Genomic DNA, 25425 nt, shown 5'->3' with positions numbered 1-25425 from the left:
AAACGAATTGACTACTGCTAGGTAGATAATAATATGGTTGAGTAACATTTGATTGTTGCCGGGTATCGGTGTGTACATGATGTTTTTTTTTCTCTTCTGATAATGCTGGGTGTCCCGGACCAGCTTGTTTGCAGTTTGGACTAATTGGCCCACAACACTTTTCACACTTACATGTGATTTGAGATGACCCTAAGAATTGCATGCAAAGATAATCAAACCTGAGAACTTATGAGAAAACGTTACCTTAAAATCTCTGGTCAAGGGTACTATTGGGGCAACCCGTTGGGGTTCGTTGTGTGGGTTGTTGAGATCTTACGTCGAATTTTTGCTAAGACCTACGTGTTGTGTAATTTGTGGTCAAATACGAAACTGAGAATCCCTCTGGTTATGTTGCTTATTTCGTAAAAAATGGAGCAAGTATCAATAACAAATTAAGATCCAGAATAAAATAAGATTATTGAGCCTAGAATTACTTATTTGCTTATGTAGTTTCTTGCTTATTACACTCCCAACTTACCAAACCACGAAGAGCTCATGCATTGTTTGGTATTTCTCTAGTTCTTCTTTTTCTTAATTTCTTGTGAGACGTAAATCCCAATAAAGTTTCTTTAATTTTCATACCTTTTTTTGTTACTAATTAATTCTCTTACTTTCGGTTGACTTTTTTTTATACATGTTCATCTAGGCCTCGGTTGATGCACATTACAGGTTCGAATGAATTGGTGGCTAGAAGAGGATTGAGATTGAGATTCATATATAGTGAGAAGAGATTACTTGAGTAGCTTTGTTATAGTTAGAAATTGCTCTTTTAATTGTCGCACTCTTTTTCTTTGGTGCTAAAGCCCCGTTCGGCTTATTTTTTTGTCTTTATTCAATTTTTTTTCGTATTTGTTAGTTTTTTATCAATTTTTTGGAGATTATTGCATCGTCATGACGAAAGGAATCTAAAAAGTAAAAAATTACGATCGAAACCTTTTTTTTTGAATAAAAATAAAAAATTAGAGCAAAAAAATTGACCAAAAACTAACAAATACAAAAAAAAATTTGAATAAGAACAAAAAATTATTTGGCCAAACGGGGCCTAAATCTCCTACTAAATTTCCATCGACTTATTTGTGTACCATGTTTTTCTAGGGTTCGGTTTGATACAGATTACAGGTTAGAAGGAATTGGTAGTGAGAAGATGATTGAGATTGATAATGAGAAGAGATTAGTAGTTAAGTAAGTAGCTTTGATACAGTTAAAATTGTTATTACCATGTTCGTTTTGGCAGAGGAGTGATAGAGGATTTTTTTTCTTGATCAGATAGTTTAAATATTGATCCTCTTTATCCATGTCATGTAAGAATTCATCCTGTCTTTTTTTCATGCTTATGTTTTCATTCTCTTAGTGTGTGTATTACATTTCTTACCTTTTTTACTATGACATTCATATATTATGTTATATTGCTTTCCTAATTTAGTGAGATTGGATTGGATTGTTTTTCCAATTTAGTGGGATTGGATTGGATTGTTTTCCTAATTCAGTGGGATTTGGTAAATTAATTAAATATGATTGATTACTTTTATTTTTTATCCTATTACTTTTATATTTCAAATTGAATCGCATCAAAACAATCATAATTCATGATTTTTTTGGTAATTTTAATATGATTGAATACTTTTATATTTCAATGATAATATTCATGTTTATTAAATCAGTTTCAAGCTAGATTACGAATGGTCATGAAACGTTGAAATCGACATGATAATTTAACCATAAAACGCTGATAACAATAACACTTGTTTTGATGGTAATTTAACCATATTTCATAGAATAAGATCAATTAAAAATATGACCTTTTTGGTTAATACGTGAGCATTTTAACATTATCAATACATGCAAAAATGTGGTCAGTTTATCATATTAATTCCATAAAACATGGTCACTTTATCATGTCTAATTGACCAATACCTATAATCCACAAAGCTGAAGGCTAAAGGCGTTCATCATGAACTGTTCTGATATTTCCATGAAATCAAATAAAACTAAATAAACCAAAATTATGTTTTCTCGAAAAAACCTAGATCTTTTCTTTAATTTCATGACTATTTAGAAACAAACATATTTCATGGTAAATGAAGTAAATAATTTACCATGAAATCGAATAAAACTAAATAAACCAAAATCATGTTTTCTCGGCAAAATTCAGATCTTTCCTTTCGTTTCCACATTCGGATAGAAAAAAGAAAAGAAAAGATAAAGTTATAAAGAATAGGGGCAGAATACAATGAGGATTGGTAATGGCTATATACATGACATGAAACAGATCCGGTGGGGAGCCGTCGGTGATGCGGAACTTGTGATGGGACTGAGATCTATCGGGGCACCGCCGATTTCCCTACCGCCGTCCAGATGGGTTGCATTGCCCTGTCAAAAAATCTATCGCACGCCCCAATTTTGCTGCCTCGCCGGTTTCGCCGCCTTGCCGGTTGTGGGTCAATAGCGTTAGGGACCGGTGGGGGAGTTATTGATGACGAGGAGTGTTCCAGATGGAGAGCCGCTAGTGATGGGGAACTTCTGATGGGTTGAGAGTGGAGGAAATTTTAAGGAGAAGAATTTAGGATTGGAATGCAGAATTTATGGGAAAGGATTGGGGGAGCAATTATCGGAATTGGCCTGATTATAGGGTGGGATCAAAAATTGTAAGTTTTCATCCTAAAATTTTGTTCCATATATATAAGGGCTGTAACGCACCGAAAATTCAGAGACATTAAAAAAATATTGAAAAGAGATTTTCAAAGATATTTCTTTTTCCAAGCTTTAAAATTTTTAAAGACAAAATTTTCCAAAGAGAAATTCATAAATTTACTACGTCATCGGTCCAAAAGCCCGTGTCACCATATTACAACCATATCGAATGTAGTTTAAGTATTTTGAATTTGTCAAAATATTACAATTTCCAATAAACCATAAAGCTCTCAAAATAAGGTCGATTTAAATTAGTTAGAGCAACTAAAGGACGGAATTCAAAGTCGACAATCTCTTCATTGGTCGTCATCAAATCATTCTTTGCCCACGGCCCTTCTGCTATCAGTCAACGTCACTTCACTTTCTCATACGACCCTTTTGCTCCGTCTTCAGTACCTGGCGTTCGAGTTACCAGGGTAACATAGTACCGTGAGCGATGACGCTCAATAGCCAAAACCCACCCGAACCCATAACTTACGCATAACAAGATAAGAAAAGCAATGCAAATAATAAATGGTGCTTGATTTCAATTACTACTCCTTAACTTATGTGAAATCTAGGATCTCACCTTGAGATCTGTCCTACCCTTAACCTCCAGCGTAAGGCAACCCCGTGTGATTCAGATAGCTCCTTGTTGTGTCCCGCTGATAGCTACCAAATTATTTACTCGGATCTACAGTCGACACAACCACACAAGGAAGGAACTAAATCTGTTTTCGCAGCCAATCACCACTATGCCCTACCTAGGGTTACGTTTCTTAAACAACCTGGGCCCCTGTTAGCACCCATTAACACAAGACTGGGCCCCTGTTAGCACCCATCTTAAAATCATAACTCAATCACTTTCCGATTCATCCTTTATTTATCAGCGTCTACGTGATTCTCTAATCGTATACCACCTTGTGATTCTAAGTCCGTTCTAGGTTCTCGCGCACGACAATAACATATATCATGACAATAATAAGTGGCAAACATATAAAAATATAACTTTAAGCATTTCTTTTTATTCCGTCCAGTAGCTTATCCTTTAACGGAAATTTGTTAACTAATATACTAGTAGAAGATTAAGCATAAAAAGGAAGGATATCAAGGCTATTAATGGCCATACTAAAAGGAACAGAGGACATATTTCCATTTCATCAATCTTGTCTAAGTTCAAAATTTCTAAGTGAGCATAATTTCAGAAGCCCCTTAAACATGGAATTAGCTAGCATTACGAGACAAAAAATTTCGAAACTCGAATAATTTGACCATTCTTTTATTTATCATACATGGTTCTCTTAACCAGCATTTCTAGCACATAAACTTAATTATTTATCACATCATTACTCTAACTCAATACCATTTAACTTGATAAGGCAGTTAACAGAAAACTTTTCAACAAGGCACTAATTTCATTGATCTAAAAGTTCACCCAAATTTATATTCCAGGAGCATACCATGCCAATTCTACACCATTTGTTCCGTAGGAAAAATATAGTACGTACATGCACACAACATCAAATTTCTACATTATCCCACTATAGACAAATATACTTAGGGAGATAGGATTTAACTACCTCTCTTCCCGAAGAATAGGCGGTGGTTTGAAGAAAAGAAACGGTGGAGCTCGGTGGTGGGTGATGGTGAGCACGACAGCTTTGGAGCTGTACCGGGGCTGATTTTAGAGCTGAAATGGAGTGGTGTTTGGGTTGTTTTGGAGGGATATCATCTGGTCCACTTTGCAGGAAAAGAAAAAAAGAAGATAGTGGACTCTCTGCCTCTCTCCCTCTCTGCCGAAAATATGAAATGGGGGAGGGAGTGGATTTAAAAGTGTCATTAACTTAGGTTGATCTCTTGGATAATAGGTGGCGAGTTTATGGGTTTTGTTTAGAGGTTAAAGGAAAGCATTAGGAAGTGGTGTTGGATTCTTAGTGGCTAGGGAAAAGCTACGGCTTAAAATGGCTAAGCATGGAAAAGTAATCTGATGGGTGATGGAAAACAGAGGAGGTGATGTTTGGTTTAGTTGGTTTAAGATGGTTTGGTTAGAGTAAATGGATGGGGTGAATGGCAGGTAAAAGACCATGTACAAGAAGAAGGTGAGGCTGGGAATTAGTGTTAGGTTAGGAAAAATACTCTAGTGCGACCAAAGTACACACAAAAGGAAAATTACTCACCTGAACTCGCGCGCACACGAATGATTACAGAATAAAATTTCATATGACGGCATAGATAATTTTTTTTGAGCAAAATAATTATTTTTGTTTTGATAATAATAATTATTTATTTATAAAAAATATACCGGGTCTTTACAAGGGCACTATTGGAATTATTAAAAAGTGAGGATGAAAACATAAGTGTTTTAATTGATTGGGATGGAAACTTAAAGAAAGTGGGTTTTGAGGATGATTATTTAAGTCTCCATTTCTTTAATAGAGTGATAGCGAGAGGATTAATGAGATAATATATCGCGTACGATGGTTGTAAATTCGTGGCCCCAATTTAATTGTCCTTTTTGCCTTCAGATCTAGAAATTTGATATCGTCCATAACTGAACTGTAATTGTCAAAAATTTGTTGGAGATTAAGATTGAATTTTTTATTACTTGTATATATAGATCCAAAAGAACCAAGTAGAAAAAGGCCGGGGTGAAACCTACAAATTCTTCGACTATTTTTCTCAATTTTTTTATGAGTTTTTTTTTTTTTAATCCCCTAAACTATACATTTTTTTTTCTACTTAGTCCATAAACAATCAATTTGATGATTTCATTCCCTTAGCTGTCATACCGTTACCTACTTAGTCCAATAAATAACGGAAATTAGAAATTTGGATAAAATATGTCACGTAAGACCCTATTTGTGACCCTGTAAAGCAGATACTTGATTATAATAGCCTTAGACATAAAAATTAATTAAAACCCTTTAGGATAAAATGACCAGAAAAATAAGACTTTCGCATTGATTCAAACAGATTAAAAATTTGAGTACTTAATTTATTTAAAAGGTTCATATATTATAATCTTACGTGACATTTTATAGAGACTAACACATACATATATACTATATTTTTAAAAAGACTGAGTTTTTTTGGAGCACTTTTAAACGGTCGCGATTGGTAGCTGCTGTAAAGAACTTATTCACGGTTGAGCCGTGAATATTCTCTCAATTGAAAAACTGACAGCGAATCCAACCGTTACGAAGTATAGCTGGTATTCTCATTGCTCTACACGCACTAAAATAAAATAAACTATTAACAAACACCAAACACCAAACGTGTCTTAATTTTCACTGATAACTAGGTCATTTGTCCTAAACTAATTTAGTAAAAGACAGACAAGAGTAGTCTTATTTATATCAAACAAAATTTTAATACAAATGTTCACTGATGACTAGGTCGATCATTTGACCTAAGTCAAGAGTACTCTTATTTTTTATTCATTTTTTATCAGCTTCTTATTTTTTTATTCTGTATGAACATTTGTATTAAATTTTCTTTTAAGCATACGTCTTCACAAGAGCAATTTTTAAAAAAAAAGTATGATAAAATTTATTGGAAGACCATCGCTACGACATAAATATTTTAACAGACAAACTTTTCTTCAATTTTTTTTGACTTTTTAATTTGGATCTACATAAATTGTAATTTGTGGATGTTTGATTTTAAACAATTTGACTGAAATTTAAATAAAAGTTTCCCCCCCGACCATTATTAAGATGTTAATAGTAATTACTAAAGCTGGCCAACGTCTTTCAATCCACTCGGACATGAAACCACATAATGCCCACTCACAAGTAGGGCGGTAAACGAGTCGAATATTAGAATGTTCAGATTTGTTCATTAAGTTTTTAAGTGAACTCGAACTCAAGCCGAACATAATAAAAATTTAACGAGCCGAGCTCAAGCTAAGCTTGTCTAGGTTTGAGTCGAATTTGAGCTTGTTCACAAGTACTCTTAACGAGCTAATAATATCATATATTTATGCTCTTATATAGGTCTACAAATGCTAATAAAATATTACTATGTACATAAATAAATACATTCATACATATATAAAATGATAAAAACATATGCATACAAAAGGTTTTAGTAATTGTAAACGGTTATACTTGTACAAGTTTTAAAAATTTTACTATGCACATACAAAATTGTCATAAAAATCCCGTGATATATTCCAGGTTAATTCACAAGTCTAATCGAGCCGAATACTAGTAGATTCTTGTTCATCTCATTTATGAAACAAGCCTAAAATTGAGGCTCAGGTTTGGTTCATTTAATTTAGTAGAAGAATTGAATTCAAACGAGTCTTTACCAAATCGAGCCTTTGAATAGTTCATAAACGGCTCTCATTTACTGTCCTACTCACAACTGCTTGACCTAGCTACATCATTCAAGTCCTAAATAAGATAAATTTTCGGGTGTCGGGTGGATACTACGTGGCCATGCCCACGTGGTGCCCGAGAAGTCCATTCGGGTTTCAAAAGTGTATTGGACGGCCCAAATTGAAATCATCTAATCTTCTCTCCTTTTTATCTCTCCAAATTCGAGCCGTCCAAAATTAAAATGGATGGTTCGGATGCGCTGCTCGGACATCACGTAGTGCCCGCTCAGCACCTCAAAATTTCTCCCTGAATATAAGTTCCATCTAGCATGAGAGGATATAAAAATAAGAGTTTTTTTTTCTTTTATCCCCTAAATTATGCAAGTTTTTTCTACTTCGTCCATAAATTATCAATTTGGCGATCTCATCCCCTCAACTATCTCTCTGTTACCCATCCAATCCAATCGATAACACCCATCACATTTTTGGACAAAAACTCCCTCCTGTGATAGTCACGTGCGATCCCAACCCATAAGACAGGGGCAAAATAGACAATCCATGATTGTGAGACCTATTGGCAACCCAGATCTCTCTCTCAACACTCAGATATCTCTCTTTCTGGTTCCGCCATGGTTCACATATTTCATACCCATGGAAGAGAAGATTCATCAATTAATTTCTCTTAAGACCTAAATACAATTTTTTTATCAGCCTATATACAAATATTGTCATTGAAATTATCTAAAAATAATCAACGTGGGTGAGATAGTTGAGAGAATGAAATCGTCAAATTAATAATTTAAAGACGAAGTAGGAAAACTTGCATAATTTAAGAGATAAGAAAAAAAAAAACTCTAAAAATAATCAACCTGATTAGTCCACGGGTGGAGAGTGGAGAGAGAGAGAGAGAGAGAGAGAGAGAGAGGAGCCTCATCCACTTTTGGTGAGGTGGAGGCATCCCTTGTAGGTAGGGAGTTTCTTTCTCTCTCTGTCTCACTTGCTTTGCTTTCTATTCCTCTCCCACCCACAAATATCTCTATTACTCTCCATACTGACACACCGACGCACTTAACCTTTCCCAATTCCTCTCCTTCCGCTTGATGTTCTTTGTCATTTCCTCTTCCAACTCTACCCCCAAACCTTCCAAAACATGACAGACAGAGTCTACCCCTCAGCCAAGCCCACCTCCACAACCACCAACGGAACTGCCACCACCACTACAACCCCACCACCTCCCAAATCCCACCTCTACAATCCCACCCGCCACCCCTACCGCCCCCAACCCCGTCCCCACCGCCGCCGCAGCCGCCGAAGCTGCCTCTGCCTCTGCTGCTTCTGGTCCGTCCTCCTCCTCATCCTCCTCCTCCTCGTCGCCGCCATCGCCGCCTGCCTCCTCTACGTCCTCTACAACCCCCGCCGCCCCTCTTTCTCCGTCGCTGCCATCAGAGTGTCCCAACTCAACCTCTCCACCTCCGCCGCCGACGACACCACCCACCTCACCTCCACCCTCAACCTCACCATCACCTCCAAAAACCCCAACAAGAAGAAACTCACCTACACCTACGACCAAATCTCCATCACTGCTCTATCGAACGGCGTCATAATCGCAACTGGGTCCTTCCCGTCTTTCGCAAGTGACCCGAAAAACACGACGGCTCTCCGATCTACCTTATCCACCGTCGGCGAACTGGTCGACGCCGAGTCGGTGAGTTCGCTCAGGTCGGATCTGAAGAGGAAAAATGGGTTTCCGTTGGAGATAGTGATGGACACGAAAGTGGTGGTGAAATTAGAGAAAGTGAAGAGTAAGAAGCTGGGGATCAGGGTGACTTGCGATGGCATTCGTGGGTTTGTTCCTCCGAAGGGTAAGGCTTCATCGCCTGATTCTACTTCTGATGCTAAATGTAAGGTTGATCTCCGGATCAAGATCTGGAAATGGACCTTCTGATTTCAGAGCATTCTCTCAATTCAGTTGGTTTTACTGCATCTTTTTCTTTTTTTTCTTTATTTTTTTTCTGGGATTTGTGAACTTTTTATTTTGGATTTTAGGAGAATTAAGAGGAAAAGGAGGGTGGGATTTATAAGTTTTTATTTGTCGGTCATGTTAGGTACTATTACATAAAGTTTAGTGGTGAAGTGTATTTGGATCATTTGGTACTGAAGTGTGATAATTACCATGGAAGGATTTATATTTCAGGTTCATGTGCACTTGTTCCACTTCTTTTCTTCTGTTGCATTCCGATTTATTTATTTATTTTTAAATTCTAGAGTTTGAGTTTCTTTTGAAACCTTCACAATTTGATGTTTCAATGCTATATGATGATCAAACAAGTTGTATTGTGCACAAGCAGTTGCCCTTGATTGATCCTTTCTAAAGTTAGCATGATGTTTCATTTACATTACAACAAGCTATATAGGTTGATGAATTAGGATTCCGGGGGTAATGTTTTGTCATCTCTAGTGCTGCTTAAACGAGTTGAATGAGCCAAATACAAGATTTTTTGTGCTTGGTTAATTTGAAAATTTAACGAGTAAAATCATGTTCAAACTTGGGTCATTTACCAAGACGGAGTCCGATCACATTTCTCTCTCGACTAACTTGATTTTTTGCTGATATCAAAGTTGAACAAGTTGAGTAGTACAATGTTCAATTTTAAATTTTAATTTGAGATACTAACGAGTTTTAAATCATACTAAAACTTGAGTTGTGCATTTGACAAACTGATTTTGAACGAGCGAACACTAGTTCCAACTCGAATAACTTGGCTTGTTAATAAGCTTAGTCATCACTCTTATCTTCTGATGCAAGTGTTAATAATTATTGGCAACTTATATGCGAATGGTTTCCCAAATGTCTGGTGTCGTCTATAATATTTTTTAGATATAATATTGTAGGTTCAACAACCACTACATAATAGTATATAATTGGATGCATGGAAAGTGATGTGAGCCCATCATGATAAAGGGGAAGCTATTGTTTGCTTATGGAATGTCGCAGAGCGGCCGATTCGGTCGGATCTTAACCGAATAATAGATAGTAAAGATTTTAACCGAATAATAGATAGTAAAGAGCTGCTTGGCAGCATCTTCGGTCCCTTTTCACGTGAATTATCAATTGATCTCCATTCTCCAACCTTATGGTTTACCACAAAAATACATACAGAGATCACCCGGGCTTGTTCGTTTTGGGATTTTAGGTAATGAATTGAGAGAGATAAATGAGAGTAATAATTGAGAAAAAAAAATTTTAAAATCCTGAATCCTAAAACGAACAAGGCCACATGATTTTTGGACTTCGGGGTTGGTGTTGTGCAGTGAGGTGCACAGCACCGTGCTGCGCACCTCTGAGCCGTCAGATCATGCATCCAACGATCGAGAGCCGTTCATTACCAAGATAAGATCCACCAAACTTTCGGAGGTGCGCAGCACAATATTGCGCATACCACTGCATAGCATCATTTCCGATTCGTGATTTTCCTAGCGAGATAGAGACAGTGTAAGATATGTAATGAGGTTTTGACTTTTAGTCTCAATCAAACTTCCCAAAAACCAGAACAGTAATGCTCCTCAGTTTTCCCTTGATTTCAGTGATCTTAGGGGGTCCTACCCGATTAAGTACCATTTTAGTTTTTTTTTTCTTTATTCATCTTTCATCAGACCCATATTAACCTATTATTCATTATACTAATTACAATTGATTTGTGAAGAGAACGATAAATCCAAATAGAGCGAACTGGAAGACCCAGATGAACCAGAGAAGAGAAGCATTTAATAAAAAACCACCGAAAGTAAAAATGGATCAAGGAAAACTATCTGATCATCGCCGCCCCCACACCAACACACACTTCTCTCTCTCTCTCTCTTCACACATGACTCGAATTAATATCATAGGACGATTGGTTTAATATGGGTGCACGTGGTGTCTCTGTTTTCATGGTCTGGTACCGGAGGAAAAGGGCAGTTGGGAATATCTCAGTTTTTGTGCCAAGTCCCTCGGCCCCTACCTCTTTCCTTTTGATTTTTCATAACTATATATATTTTCGGTCTAATTTATGCACACTTTAAATAGTCCTGAAAGATCACTACGTTCAATGGCACAGACCTCATTTAAAATCAAAACAAAGCTTGAATGAACTGACTTTCATCAGAGTTAACAACAACTTTTTGAGACTTTAGGGTAAAGTAAATTCTTATTTACGAGCCCTTACCATCCGTTCCAGCTAACCCCTTGGGAATCATCTATTTTCTTTTCTTTAGGACACATGAGATGAGACACCCTTTTAACACTGATGATTAGAATCCACTCAACAACAATGTGCTTGATTGATACTCCATGTCTTAATTATAAGCACTCAAAGCACAAAAAAAGAGAGAAAAAGAGAGTTTAAGTTTTTTTATTTCACAATAACTATATAATCGTACTTTATACATACCAAGACTTTGCTTGCAAATGAAACTTTTATCACCAATCAAAATATGTGTAGTTGTTGCAGATCTGCTTGGGACAACCACGTTTTGATTCCGGCGAGTTGGTTAGGTTCTGATGGTTTTCCTTTTCTTGCTTTCTTGTTTGTTTTCTTTACGTAGTTGTGTGCTTTCTCTCCTTTGGGATCTTCCTCAACCCTCGGATGTGCGTCTGGTTTAGTTGTTTGATGTGTTTGGTGTGAGTGAGTTGGTGTGTGGAGTACTGCATCTTGGGTCTCTGTATGAGGTTTGACGTGTAGATCTTTTTATCCTGGAGTTTATTCGCCTATTTGACTATTCTCTCTTTGTCCAAAAAAAGAATGTGCGCGCCTTTTATTTTAATCTTTTTGTTATCAAAATGAAACTTCTAAATTTTTGGCAAAACAAAAAGTGTAGTACTCCTATGTTGTACTAACTTGTAAGGTCTACAACCATGATAAGGTGTACGAACACCACATCACATCCAAGCCCAATGGACGGAATTTATATTTTTCCCTTTGCAAAAGATCAATACCATGTTTTAATTAAAGAAAAAAAAATCCCAATACTAGCAAATAAGTTAGGAAGATGTTAGGGGTACATTAATTTGTCATCTCAATCACACTCCTCTCATATACATGTGGGTCCCTAATATATATTGTGAAATTCTCACACATGTATGTGAGAGAGGTGTGGTTGAGATGTGACACATTGACGTATCCCTAGCATTTCCCGTTTAAAATTCAGTGCATTTGAACTTAGATTGAGCTGAATTATTCGAGCTCAAGCTCGATTAGTATTTGAAACCTCGAGTTCAGTTCAAGTAGTAAACAAACCTCTATAAATGGGCCGAGTTTATCTACACAAGCCGAGTCATGGATACTCAAGCTCTTCTTGTTTACAAAATGATTGGAAAGTTCTGTTTAAGCTCTAAGAACTTAGCGTAGCCCTTAACTATGTGAGGCTGAGTTCTTTTAAATTATTATTATTATTATTATTATTATTATTATTATTTATTGTGTTTTGTTTGTCTTTTTTGAATTTTTGTTAGATTTATGTCATATTTTTTGGATTAATTGTTCATTTCGATGAAAAGAGTCTAAAAAGTAATAGTTTTTTACCAAAAGCAAAAAAGTTCCCTAGAGATAAAAAAATGACCAGATTAAAAAATGACCAAACAACTGTTTTTTTTTTTTTTTTGTCTAAAGTGTAATCTTATATAAAACTTTTTTCAATACCGGTCTACATTTTTATATTTTTACGATTCCTCTTGTCAAGAAAAATGATAAATTCAAAAAATTACGACGAAAAGCTCAGCAAATAATTGTGAAAAGAAAAAAAAATACTGAAATTTTTTTAGACAAATAAAAAAGTTTACAAGAACTCAGTCTAAAGCCTCGAACTGCTTATTAATAGCTTGTTTCATTTTCAGCCCTAATTAATATGATTAAAACATTAGGTGATTTACTGATTTGTAATTGCGGCGCATTAATTATTATGGCGCGAGTGTTCTGCAAACAATTAAGTTAATCTGGGCGATGTCTCTTTGACTTAATGTATAGTATAATTCATTTATGCTTCAACGACATCCACATGGTATTTAAAACAAGGCCATCAAATGCATGTGTTTATTGGCATTGCTTATATATATATATATGAAAAAATTAGCTATAAATACGATAAAATAGTTTTCATTCAGGAGAATGATGCCATCAAAATAATTTTCAGTAGAGGTCCTTCAACTTTTTGAGTTGTTGATCCATAAGGACAAAACATATTTTTACGGAAAAACTGACCTAGGGTAGGCTACCCTAGAGTTTAGGCACTTTTATAGGATTTTTTATTGCACTTTCGTATTATAAGATTTTAGTGATTTAAGCACTTTCATAGGAATTAGGATTTTAGACATTTTCATAAGGTATCTTAAGGTTTTAGGCACTTTCTCTAACTTTCAGTTGTTATTGAACTTTCACTAATTTTACAGAAAGTGTATTTTAGTAATCATGCAACACACTTGTCTTTATGTTTGAATGCAAATGGTATTTATCCTTATGTTTGATTGCAAAAAATATTTGTCCTTAAACTCAAAAAATGTAAATAAAAGGGGTTTCGTTTACCTATATTAATTTGGTCTCCAATCATTTCAATACACAATAACTTAAAAGGGCTCGTCAAAGTCAAATTTTTATGTTACTAAATTCAGCACTTAAAAACTAAATCAATTAAGTAATAAGTGATTCAGTAGGTTTGATAACAACATTATACATTATACTTAACAAATTAAGTGTTACTTAAAATGTAAGCTAAAAAGTTTAAAAAAATTAAATAGCTTTGAGCTACTTAATTCTGGCTGAATTCTTGTGTATTTACATTTAATCACCATACCACCACCACAACCACTCCCAACACCACCACCATTCTTACAACCACTCCACCACCACCACCACCACTTCGCCTCACCACGCCCCCACCACCACCACCACCACCACCACTCCTCTATCACTCCATCTCCACCACCACCACTACCACTACCACTACCACACCGTTGCTGCTGTCGCCACCACCACAATGCCACCATTGCATAACTATCACTCCATCGATACCACTCACTGTCACCATTACACCATCACGCCATCGCCACCACCACCATTACACCACCACCACTCACTGCCACTGTTATATCACCATCACTCCACCACCCCCATTACACCACTATGCCTGCACTCCACCACCACCACCGCCACCACTCCACCACCACCACCGCCCCACCACCACAATCATCATTCCACCATTATTATAAGTACATTGTGACCATTAGTAAAATTAAGAGAGAATCGAAACTAAAATTAATTTATCATTTTTTAATTCAGTACTTAATATGTTTACCAAGCAGCTTTTCAACTTAAAAAAATTCAGCATTCAGCTTTCAGTACTTAATTTTTCAGCATTCAGTTTCAGTTTTCAGTTTTATCAAACAGGCCCTTACTAATACCATGGTTTATGTTGTTCGCAGACGATACTATTATCTTAGCGGTTGAGAATGCAACGGGGTTAATTCAAAATTAATTAGAAATTTGGAAAGAAACACTAGATTCCAAAGGATTTAGGAGAAGTAGAAGTAAAACTGAGTATATGCACTGTAATTAGTGACAATAGTAGTGCCTAAACAGAAGAAGTGAGAATTCAAGATTAGAAAATACCAAAAAGTGAGCAATTTAGGTATTTAGACTTTAATTATTAGTAGGGATAGAGAGATTACAGATGATGTAAACGGCAAGATAAAACTTGCGTGGCTCAAGTGTAAGAATAACATATTCATTTTAGGATTCTTTTGTTCATTCATGTTCTAACAACTTAAAATAAGCAAAAAAGGCTTCAAATTAGAGCTTAAAATAATCTAACTTTTCCAAGTCAAATAAGCTAGAAAAGCTAAACAAGTAATTACTCATAATTGGTTACAAACGCTCTTTATTACAATAACTTTTTTTTAACCAAATAAGCTAAATAAGTTGAATTATAATGGCTAACAGTCAACAATCAGTTGATACAGCTTCCTAGTGCTTAACTTTCTTATTTTTGGTACTTCCTAGTTATGGTTGAGGTCTTAATATATATTTTTTTTCATGTACCGAGGCCAAAATTCAAATGCAAAGTTGGATATTTCGTAAATGCCCTTACTGATATCTAAATGAGCTGATATTTTAAAGAGACTCCAAGCAACATAATTTGAACAAAATGAGCGGCTCGGATCATTTTCTTGATCTAGAACAGGTCCCAAAGACATTTGTACAAGGGATATGTACCCCATGTATGTATTCGGAGCACGGCTGTTTTTGGTTTGGGTCAGTCTATAATTACTTTGGTCAAGACTCAAGAGTGGTTTTTTTTTTTGGGCCTTTTGGGTCTTGTGAAGTTGGGCTTAATTGGGTCACGTCAAGCTTGGGCTCAACACTCACAAGTAATTTTCTACGGGGAAAATGACGGCCCATGACGTGTTTTGATAATTAATACCCGTTAAGAACAAGTTAAGAATATTTGTTAATGCTGAAAAATTCCTTGACGGGTATTAATTATCAAAACACGTCATTGGTGGGTATTAATTATCAAAATATATTACTGCAGCATTTGGTAAATACTGGTCCCGCTCCATTAATATTCTTATTTTTTAAGTACTCATTTTTTGCTTTATGAGATAAATTATTCTCTCATAATACATCACCTTTAATTCAAAAAGCAAGTACTTATTTTTCGTTAGTAGAACAAACCCTAAGAACAAAAAAGATTAATGAGATGATGAATTGTTGGGTCTATTCCATCCGTGGTGTTTAATCAACCAGTCGAAGTACTTCTCTTGCGTACTAAAAAAAACAAGCTGTTAGCTATTAGATTTAGGAAAATCTTTTTTTGATTTCGGTACACAAAGTAGGTTAGGATCAAAGAGAGACACATGATATATTACTAGTAAACACTGACTTGCATTCACTTGGTTTTTACAATAGGCAGAACCCTCCTTTTATAGGCGTAAGGAGGAGAATACAGACACTGATACTTACATCATTGCTTACGTTCTAACTTCTATCAGGTAATTAATACATCAAGTACAAAGGTCACCTACGTACTTACTAAAAGTCTAAACAGAAAAACCATATCATTGGTTTTTACTATGCTACACACATATTATTGGTTTTTACTATTCACAAGACTTTCACCCCTTCTGAAAAGACCATTACATTTACTACGGTACACATCACACCTATTAATACTTTTTATAATAGTACAACAGTAAACTCCAGGAACAATCCTCTCTGCCATCTCTTCAACTTCAAAGCAGTCTCGTGAAAATCCAGTGTATAGGAAATAGAGTGAATCTATGTGTCCCAAATCAATTGACTTGGTGGAAAAAGGATAATGTTTCTTCGGTAACTGGATCATGAATTACTGTCAACGTACATTGATCAAAGTTTCATGATTACTTCATCTCATGTCGATTATTTTCCAACAAACATTCAATGCCTATATGAAAATTGATCACATCAAAGCGATTTGATTGATCAGAAAGAAAGATCTAATCGAACCAATATGCCCTTAGGCACGTCAACAATCCACACATACCATAGAAATCACACATGAAAAGGGTGGACAATTAAATAGAGTGGCGGATACTCTAGCGAAACTGACTGCAAAAGAGGAAAAATAACAAAATTGCTCAGCAAAGTTGCTATGACAATATCATCAGTAAAAGAAAATTTTCACATTTTCACAATGGATCATTCATGATATGATAGGGTTAACAGGTTTTGAGTTCATACTTAACACAAGTGTTTGCTGACCAGTGTTTGTTTTGATATCCTTCTAGAACTCATAAATTTTGAATTTCACAGTAAATAGACAATCTTATTTTCGAAATTTGGGAAGTTATTTCAGAGTTGTTTTGAATCAAGTAAAGCTTCGATATTATTGCAGGAAGAGTTTTCTTGGAACGTATCCGTGCATTGGTGAGATTTTAACAAGACAACCCAAATTACACGATAACAAGGCATTTGAAGTACAAGACAGAATTTCGTGAAAATAGCTGAGGATGAACTAGCTGAATGGAAATGATAAATACTGCTAGATTAACAAGCTACACATCCCTGTCAGGTTTATCAGAATTCCGTGAATCAAAGCATCATTTTGAAAGCAACAAAGATAGATCCAAAGGGACACCGAAACTCATACCAATTGCAAAAGCGACTGGTTTGACAAAATCTATTACTACTACAAGCTTATAGGTTATGTGTTCGAGATGATGGAGGATCGTCGACACCTTTGCAGTAATCCAACACATTAAACTCACTAACGTTACCTATGACATATATATTTATAATCACATACCTCCACGGGACCACAGCTGAGTACTCAAAACAGCCCCACCTATAGCAAACAAATTATGAGAAGTGCACATGGTGGGGTGATAGAGTAATACAGGAATCCATTTCTAAAAATCAAGAAACATACACAACAGGAAACCCCATGGTCTGTTAAAATACTAGTATCGGTGGTTCTAGATCAACCACTCAATAGAAAACTGCAAAAAGATAACCCCTTAAAACCCTTAAAAACCATATGGGGGACCCTGTTGTGTTCATTGCTGAGATGAGATGTGGGCCGTTGGATGGCTGAACGGACGGCCCGGATTGTGCACAGCATGGCACCTAGTGCATAGCAGGCCCCCAAGGTTCAAAACCCCACCATGTGCCTAGAAGTAACTATCAACAGCCTAATCACGTTACCATTCCATAAACTAGCATATAGCTGAAGCCTCCATCTCAGAAAGAAAAAAACAGCATCCTCTTTTTAGATTCAAACAACAGTTTAGTAACCAAAAAGCAGGCCATGTTGAGCTCCTCAGATGAAGGCAAAAAAGCATAGATGAATACAGGTTTCAGAATCAACCAAATCTAATTAAACGACGTACACTTGTTAACAATTCTCCAACATATCATATGCAGGCTGAAGAACATGAGACCCGAAACCAGTTCCACCAGCAATTGACGCCACAAATCACTTTAAGTAACCGATACATTGCTCCTATACGATTACATTACGCTTATGAGATATCACTACAACACTACAACAATCTTGTAAATTAAAAAGTACAACAATCTTGTGAATTCAAGTCCTTGCCTATAAGTTTGAGAGATTGAAGAACAGAATGACAAATAAAGTTTGGAAACTCCTACAGAAGTCTTGAACTTGGTAATGAGCTATGCATGAAGATGACATTGTCATCATTTGGGCTACCACCTAATACTAAAACTAGTATTAGGTACAAAGGAATGATTATGTCTGCAGTCATGTACAAGTGCTGGGATACACAAAACAGTTCTAATTCAGTCATTTATAACCCAAGAAAAGAGAGATTGCCATACCAGAAAGTGCACATCGGAGAATACGGATCTTCAAACAACTTTTGCAATTGAACGAACATAAGAAGTACCAAATATTACAATATTTTTGCTCCAGAAACCAATGAAATTTCAACTGAATCAGATCAATAATTTTTATAGAAGCTTAAAAGCATAAAGACATTTTTAGCTAAATGTTGAATGCAGTAGATCTCTTTATTCCACATCCAACAGAGTGCAGATCAATCGTCTAAATCATTCACCACCTAATCTGAAGATGACCCTGCAAACACGAAGAACAAGAAAGAAACAATTGGAACGACCGATTATTTTCATTTGTTTTATACCGAGGATGCTAACCACGGAAAAAAACTAGGATAAGATCACCATACAAAAAACCCATGTGAGAAGCTTCAATCGCTGCAGCTGCGAATTCTAAAGAAGCTTCACATGACCCCCAAAACCATTTCACCCATGAGTGTTAACAGCTTCCCAAACCAAATTCTTGGGGACAGGATTGGTAAGATCCCGAGCCTGCAAAGCCGCATTCCTCAGCGTCCTTACAGTCAACACATTAGCTTCCCAGAACGGGGCAATGTTGTAAGGCAAATTATGCTTCTTGCACAACTCCACAACAAAGGGGGAGATCTTCCTCAGCTGGCACCGAGGCAATCGAGGAAACAAGTGGTGCTCAATCTGAAACTGTAATCCGCCATGAAACCAATCCATCCAAGACGCGCAATCTATATTCAGAGTCCCCCTAGTCTGCTTCTGAAACCAGTCGTTCCCAGTGGGCGGACCGAGGTAAATGGTCGACGAGAAATGGTTCAAACAGAACTGAACATGTTGTATCCCAGTAACAGCAAAGCTAGCAAGGATGAACATAACCCTCTCTCCCCAATTGGGCAAGCACGAAACAAGCAACGGATACCAAATCCAGTACACTAGCAGCCCCAAAATCTCCTGACCCCGATAGGGTACTTTTCGCTTCGACAGCAACAATACGATTGACTGAGCAAACAGGTTGATTCTGGCGATACACATGACAGGGTAAAAAGTCCAGTGCTGGTAACTAACCAGGAACCTGGAAACCGCATCGAAATTCATCTTCCTTTCGTAGAAGCAAGAAGTTAGGGAGTGAAAGAATTTCGAGGATACCACGAAGAAGGGCATGTGCTGCAAATCGGGATCGAAATCGAGGCTGTTGCAGGAGATGTGGTGGGCATTGTGGTTCCACTTCCACCAAGCGATGCTGATCCCGGCCAGACAGTTCCCAGTCAAGATCTGGGCAATTCTGTTGAGCCCTTTGGTGGGCATGATCTTGTAGTGACCGGAATCGTGGCCCAGCCATCCACTCTGAATCCAGATAAATCCCATCATTCCACCGCATAACAGGTGGACCACAGCGCTGTCGGAACGTAAAACCCCGTAAACGCTGGCGGCGAGGAGGACGAGGATGACGCAGAAGGAGAGGAGGACCCCGTGGCCTTTCTTGTCGAAGAGGCCGAGCTTGGAGAACTCGGCCACGAGCTTTCTGTAGTCCTTGGAGACCTCGGAGACGGCGTAGTCCTGGAGGTAGAAGCCGTTAAAGAAGGTGTCGAGGTGGCGCCAGGCGGTGGCGGGATGGAAGGCGACGAAGGCGTCGGTGACGTCCTGGCCGGAGAGAGAGAGGAGGGGGAGGGCGCCGCCCGGGTGGGATTTGGACCAATCGGTGACGTCGTAGACCTTGCCTTGGATTGAGATCCATAGATCTCCGGGTTTGTTGTGGGTTTTGAGGTCGTCGGATGTAATGTACTTCTTGGGTCCAGCCATTGGTGGGAATGCGAGAGAAAGGACGAGAGGGATCTGAGGGAGTATCCTCTCGAATTCTCTCTCTCTCTCACTATATATCGGAAATTCTCTCTCTCTCACTATATATCTCTCTCCGAGGAGGACGGAGGAAGGAGATTATAAAGGGCTAGGATAGTCTAGGACCTATAGACCCGGAAATCCTACGACCATATTTGCTTGTCAGTTTTGCGAGCGCCGCGAATATTTACACGAACAATGATACGCAGTCACATGTTCAGTAGGCGTCATATGTCGGGTTCCAATCTCATCTATTCCAAAAATTTCTTTGCTTATGCGTCGAGAGATTTTACGGCCGTTGAATTGTATATTTTTTTGTTTTTAATTCAACGCCGAAAACCTCTCGGCACAGAGGATCCTGCCTCTGTATATACTGCATAACAAGGTTTTAAATCCGTACCGGTTATAGTATAAATTTTAGACTATCGGAATGGTATGTATCAGTATTGGTAAGATATCAGGTACCATTATGAATTTATGATTATTAGTGTTATTTTCACAAATTAAAGAAAACTTTATATGTAATATACATTCAGTTATTAAAAAGATAATTAATTTGAAATTAATCTAATACCATCTGGGATTGGGATTGGGATTGGTATTGGTATTGACCGGCACTAGAAGGAAAAAAAGTATCTTCAGATGTAATCCGGTAAAGTTCGCTACTGACCTATAAAGTCATGTATTGATCGGCACTGTTGGTATCGATTAATATTTGATCCGGAATGAAATTACCTTGTTGTAGACACCACACATTAGTGGATCAATTTTGTTCACCCTCATCCACTTACGGTCCTAGATTAATTTTGTTCAGATCAACTCGACTCGTTTAAGAATTAACTCAAGTTCAAACTCGAATTTTAGGTTTGCTTACTAAACGAGTCGAACCTAAATATTACAGAACTCAACTCGATTCGTTTGCACCCTTACGTAGGTGGCTCATGGGGATCCGCAGTTTCAAGTGTTTGGCGCACTTGAGGTGAGGATGAGATGGAGGGAGTCTGGAAAAAAGTTTGTGTTTAAATTTGCCACCTAAGTTTGAGTTGTTTTTTCAACGGTGCTATTGGTATCAGTGTGTACAAACCTCTTTTTGGTCCCATTTTGAGTCTAAAAAAATGATCGGAACCACTCATTTTGTTTAAAATACTTTGTTTACAGCTCCTATGAAAAATAAGCTCAATCCGATATCGGTTAAGGCACCTACAAAACGTTCAACATTGTCCCAGAATTCAAGTCTGAATTCTAGAGCAAAATTTAGATGTTTCGTAAACGCTTTTACCGATATTGGATTGAGTTTATTTTTTGCAAGGACCATAAGCAAAGTATTTTAAACAAATTGAGCAGTTCCGATCATTTTTTTAGACCTAAAATGGGCCTAAAAATGGATTTATATTCACTGGTACAGATTTAAAATTTGCACCATTAGACTTTTTGTTTTTTTTGGAAGGTCATACATACACAAGATTTTGCCGGTTAAGGAAACATTAACTAGGACGGGTATGGTGGTGGATGTTGTGTGTCCAGTGTGTGGGCTAGCTAGTGAGTTGGTCGAGCATGTGTTTTTTTGAGTGTGATGTTGCTCGGCGAATGTGGAGGGCATCTAGGTTGGGGTTGGATTTTTCGGTCAAGTCTCCGTTATCGATGAGGGTTTGGATTGTGTGTGGGTGGAAGGAAGGTCCCGATAAATTAATCTTGATCGAGTCTATTATGAATATGTGGATTATTTGGTGTCGCCGTAACGCTTCCTTGTTTCGACATTTTAAGGATCCGCCACATGCAGGATATATTGGGGGAAGCATACCATCTTTGGCAATGATCAATGATGGTGATTAACGAGGGAGGGGCAGAAGAAGGATAAATGTCAGGGTCAGGGCGGTCTTGGGGTAAGCCCAACAAACCCAAGGGCTTGGGCAATTCTTCACCACAGGGCAACCAAAAAAAAAAATTAACTACAAAGTATATTTTATAAATATTTAAGTTAGCGATTGAAGTAGAGTTAATTCCTTTGGTCCAATGGAAAGGTTGAGTCTTTCTATAAAAATACCTGCATGTTTGAGTCACTGCTTAGAATCAGATTTGGACAATTTTCAAACATTGGGACCGAGCGGATCAAAAAAAAACATTGCGACCGACACTGGTCAGGCTACTGTGGTGGGGTGCTCAGTGGGTTTGTTCGTAATGAAGGGCTGGTGAAGGTTTTTGCGAGCTCTGCGCTTGTGACGAAAGCCTTGGCAGTGTTATGAGTATGATTATTTGAGCGAAGCCGCCAAGGATAGGAATTGGGATTTGATTCGTGGTTGCTAGAATAGTCTGCAGCCTTTAGCAGGGCTACGACATGGGGAAGGTGCTCATGTTTTCGTTTACAAAATTGCTATGGGTACACCATTTGGTGTACACCAAATGTACATTGCTTTCTATAAAATCCACTTAGACATCTCATCTAAATGATTAGAGTCGCTCAATTTTTTTAAAATATTTTTTTAAGCATCTTTGTAAAAAATCAACTCCATTGGATATCGGTAAATGTTTGATCAATTCTACGCTTGATTTGCTGACAGAAAATTGGGCGTAAAATCGATCAAGTCTTTACCGATATCTAACAGAGCTGAATTTTTACAGCACTGCTTAAAAAAATATTTTAAAAATATTGAGCGAATCTGATCATTTGTGTGAGACCCTTAAGTGGATCCCATAGAAAGCGGTGTACACCAAATGGTGTACCCATAGCAGGTCTCGTTGGTTTAACCCGTTCTCGTTGATATTTTAAATAAAATCCTGATTTCCACTTATAGCCAATTGATTTTAAGTTGAAATCCTTCAAAAAATCTAATATAGAAGTAGTATCAGAGCTAGGTCTTGGGTAGTCTCACCTTTCGTGGGAAAGTCTCTACATCATTTTTGTCACCCGAGTCAATCGCTCAGTTCCTGGTCTTCTTGTCTGTCACCTCCATGTGCATCCGAGTTGCACGTAAGATGGAGTATTAAACTTGCTCCATATCGCTCATCTAAGCCATCCAAACTTGATTAATATATTATCTCCACCTATAGTCAATTAGTTTTAGGTTGGAACCTTCCAAAAAACTTAACACATTGATTGTCGAAACGGACGACTAGGATTGTACGGCTCCGTAAATAAGCTGTTTACAGCTGCTTATACTCTATGATTATGTTTTGTGTTTGTTATCTTAAGGAAAAAAAAAAACTATGACGAAATCTGGAGGATGACAGGTGGGGCTTGTCACAGTCAAGCAAATTTGAAGAATTTCTACGGCAGCGGCTTTTAAATTTGAAAATCTGAGCGGCTTTAAATTTGAAAATCCGAGCAAAACAGGTAAATCTCCCTGTTTTGCTCAGATTTTCAAATTAAAAAGCCGCTAAAGTCCAATCTGTATTTCTATTAGAAATGGAGATTGGAATTTAATTTCAGGCAATCGAGCAAAACAGGCAGGAGCAGTTGTGCTATGGGTACATACGCCATACACATACCTTGCACATACTTTCTTTTTGGGCTCACCTCGGGTCTCAAAAAGATGATCTGAACCATTCTTTATTTTTAAGATAATTTTTTAGAAATCACCATGAAAAATGAGGTTAATCAGATATCGATAAGTGCTCTTTTAGTACTATTTTGTTGGGTGAAAAGCAAGATATGTGAATAGGTGACAGTAAACATGGAAGCATCCCGGTGATTATGCAAAGAAAGTGGGCAAGCCCTTTAGTATGCATTAAAAATCTGAAACTTTTGCTTTAATAATTCATTAAGAGTCAACTTTTTACTCAACTTTTGAAAGATTATTTGTCTCTCAAATTTATAGCTATGTGTACCTATGAAGATTTTACTCAATTTGTATATAGGTTTAACTTTGTCCATTAAACTATTTAATAGTACTAGAAAAATCCTTTACTCCAATTTGAGTAAAAGTGTGAACAAGGATTGGAGATGATCAAATTAATTACCATTTAATACCTCTATATCATTTCACATGAAGTTTTTTTTACCGATTATGTAGCTGTCATGGTAACCCGAAGAGTTAGTCTGGTTGGTTAGTAAGTTTGTTCTCACAATTGACCGAAGTTTGATTCTTGGGATCAAGTCATAAGAAAATAATTCTTGTGAATTTTTTAAGTCCGGCATGGATAACCTGTCTTTAACCGAATAGTGAAAGGAATTAATTAAGAAGTGCATAAATTGATCCGAACAACTCTGACTGTCAGGAAAATAAAAAAACTGTCATACTGGGGCACCGGTGTTATAGATTTCACATACAAGGTGTGTGACTAGCAATAGCATGAAGGAAGTGTGAGTGAGGGCCCCCAAGCTAAGGACAATCTCAACTCGCTATCAGCATGTGCAATGCCAGTAGCTTGACAGCAATATTTAACTTATTACTCGTAATTGTTTCTTTCTCAGAATCCCAATCCAAATCAACACAAAGTCAGTGGGTAAGCTCTTGAAAGGTAGTTTATTTATTGGGCAAATTTCACTTTGTTCCTTGACCTTCTTTTATACTGCTAATGACACTTGGTAGTTGACCTTAATAACATCATCTTAATATATTTCCTTGGACCTGAGTCTAAAGGCAACCTTCTCACGGGTGAAAGAAGCAAAATTGTGAATCTATATGTTGGAACATTGAAAGATTTTAATAAAAATCAATTAGAATACTTATTACCTATCATTACTTTTCCATTACAATATTAGTGCATAAATGTTGTCAGTTACAAAACATAAAAAAGTGATATTTATTCCTATCATTATATATATCAATAAATGGGTCTTAATCCAATAATCTTTATATATATGGGTCTTGACAAGTGTGAAAAGGTGTGGAAGTGAAGAAAGTATTTGAAGAGTATACACAGATAGCGAAAGAGGGTTTTTTAGAATATTCTTATATTATTTTCTATAGAGTTGGACAACTCGGTTCGTGACTCGTTCAAACTTTCACAAGGGGAGGAATATTAGCCTTAAGACAGTGACTACACTCCGGTAGAACCTTCACAAGGGGAGGAACATCTTTCCTACCTTCACTATTTTCGTACTTTCATGTTTTTCTTGTTTGTGTTTCTATGTTCATGTGGTCCAATGAATCTTGTAATAAAATGATATTTGTGAACTTTTTTTTTTTATGATGGTCAAGAGAGTAATTTGTGAACCTAAGTTCTAACAATAGACTTAGAGCCCGTTTTAGAAACAAAAATAAGCCCTTATTTTTTAAG

At 37.0% G+C, this 25425-nt stretch overlaps 2 protein-coding genes across 2 annotated transcripts; one reads left to right on the top strand and one right to left on the bottom strand.

Annotated features, from left to right (window-relative positions):
- Positions 1 to 7857: 7857 nt before the first annotated feature.
- On the top strand, positions 7858 to 9229 carry LOC131306708 (NDR1/HIN1-like protein 13). The gene has a single exon (XM_058333112.1). It carries the CDS (start codon positions 8181 to 8183, stop codon positions 8973 to 8975), a length of 795 nt encoding a protein of 264 aa, XP_058189095.1. The 5' UTR covers positions 7858 to 8180; the 3' UTR covers positions 8976 to 9229.
- Positions 9230 to 18406: 9177 nt separating this feature from the next.
- On the bottom strand, positions 18407 to 20436 carry LOC131306707 (acyl-lipid (9-3)-desaturase-like). Its single transcript, XM_058333111.1, has one exon. The coding sequence runs from the start codon at positions 20167 to 20169 to the stop codon at positions 18826 to 18828; it is 1344 nt and encodes a 447-aa protein (XP_058189094.1). The 5' UTR covers positions 20170 to 20436; the 3' UTR covers positions 18407 to 18825.
- Positions 20437 to 25425: the final 4989 nt, after the last annotated feature.

Source organism: Rhododendron vialii, chromosome 11a (assembly GCF_030253575.1).
Source record: "Rhododendron vialii isolate Sample 1 chromosome 11a, ASM3025357v1".
Classification (NCBI taxonomy): Eukaryota; Viridiplantae; Streptophyta; class Magnoliopsida; order Ericales; family Ericaceae; genus Rhododendron; species Rhododendron vialii.
Note: the sequence above shows the minus strand (reverse complement) of the source record. Positions and strands in the feature narration are given on the sequence as shown.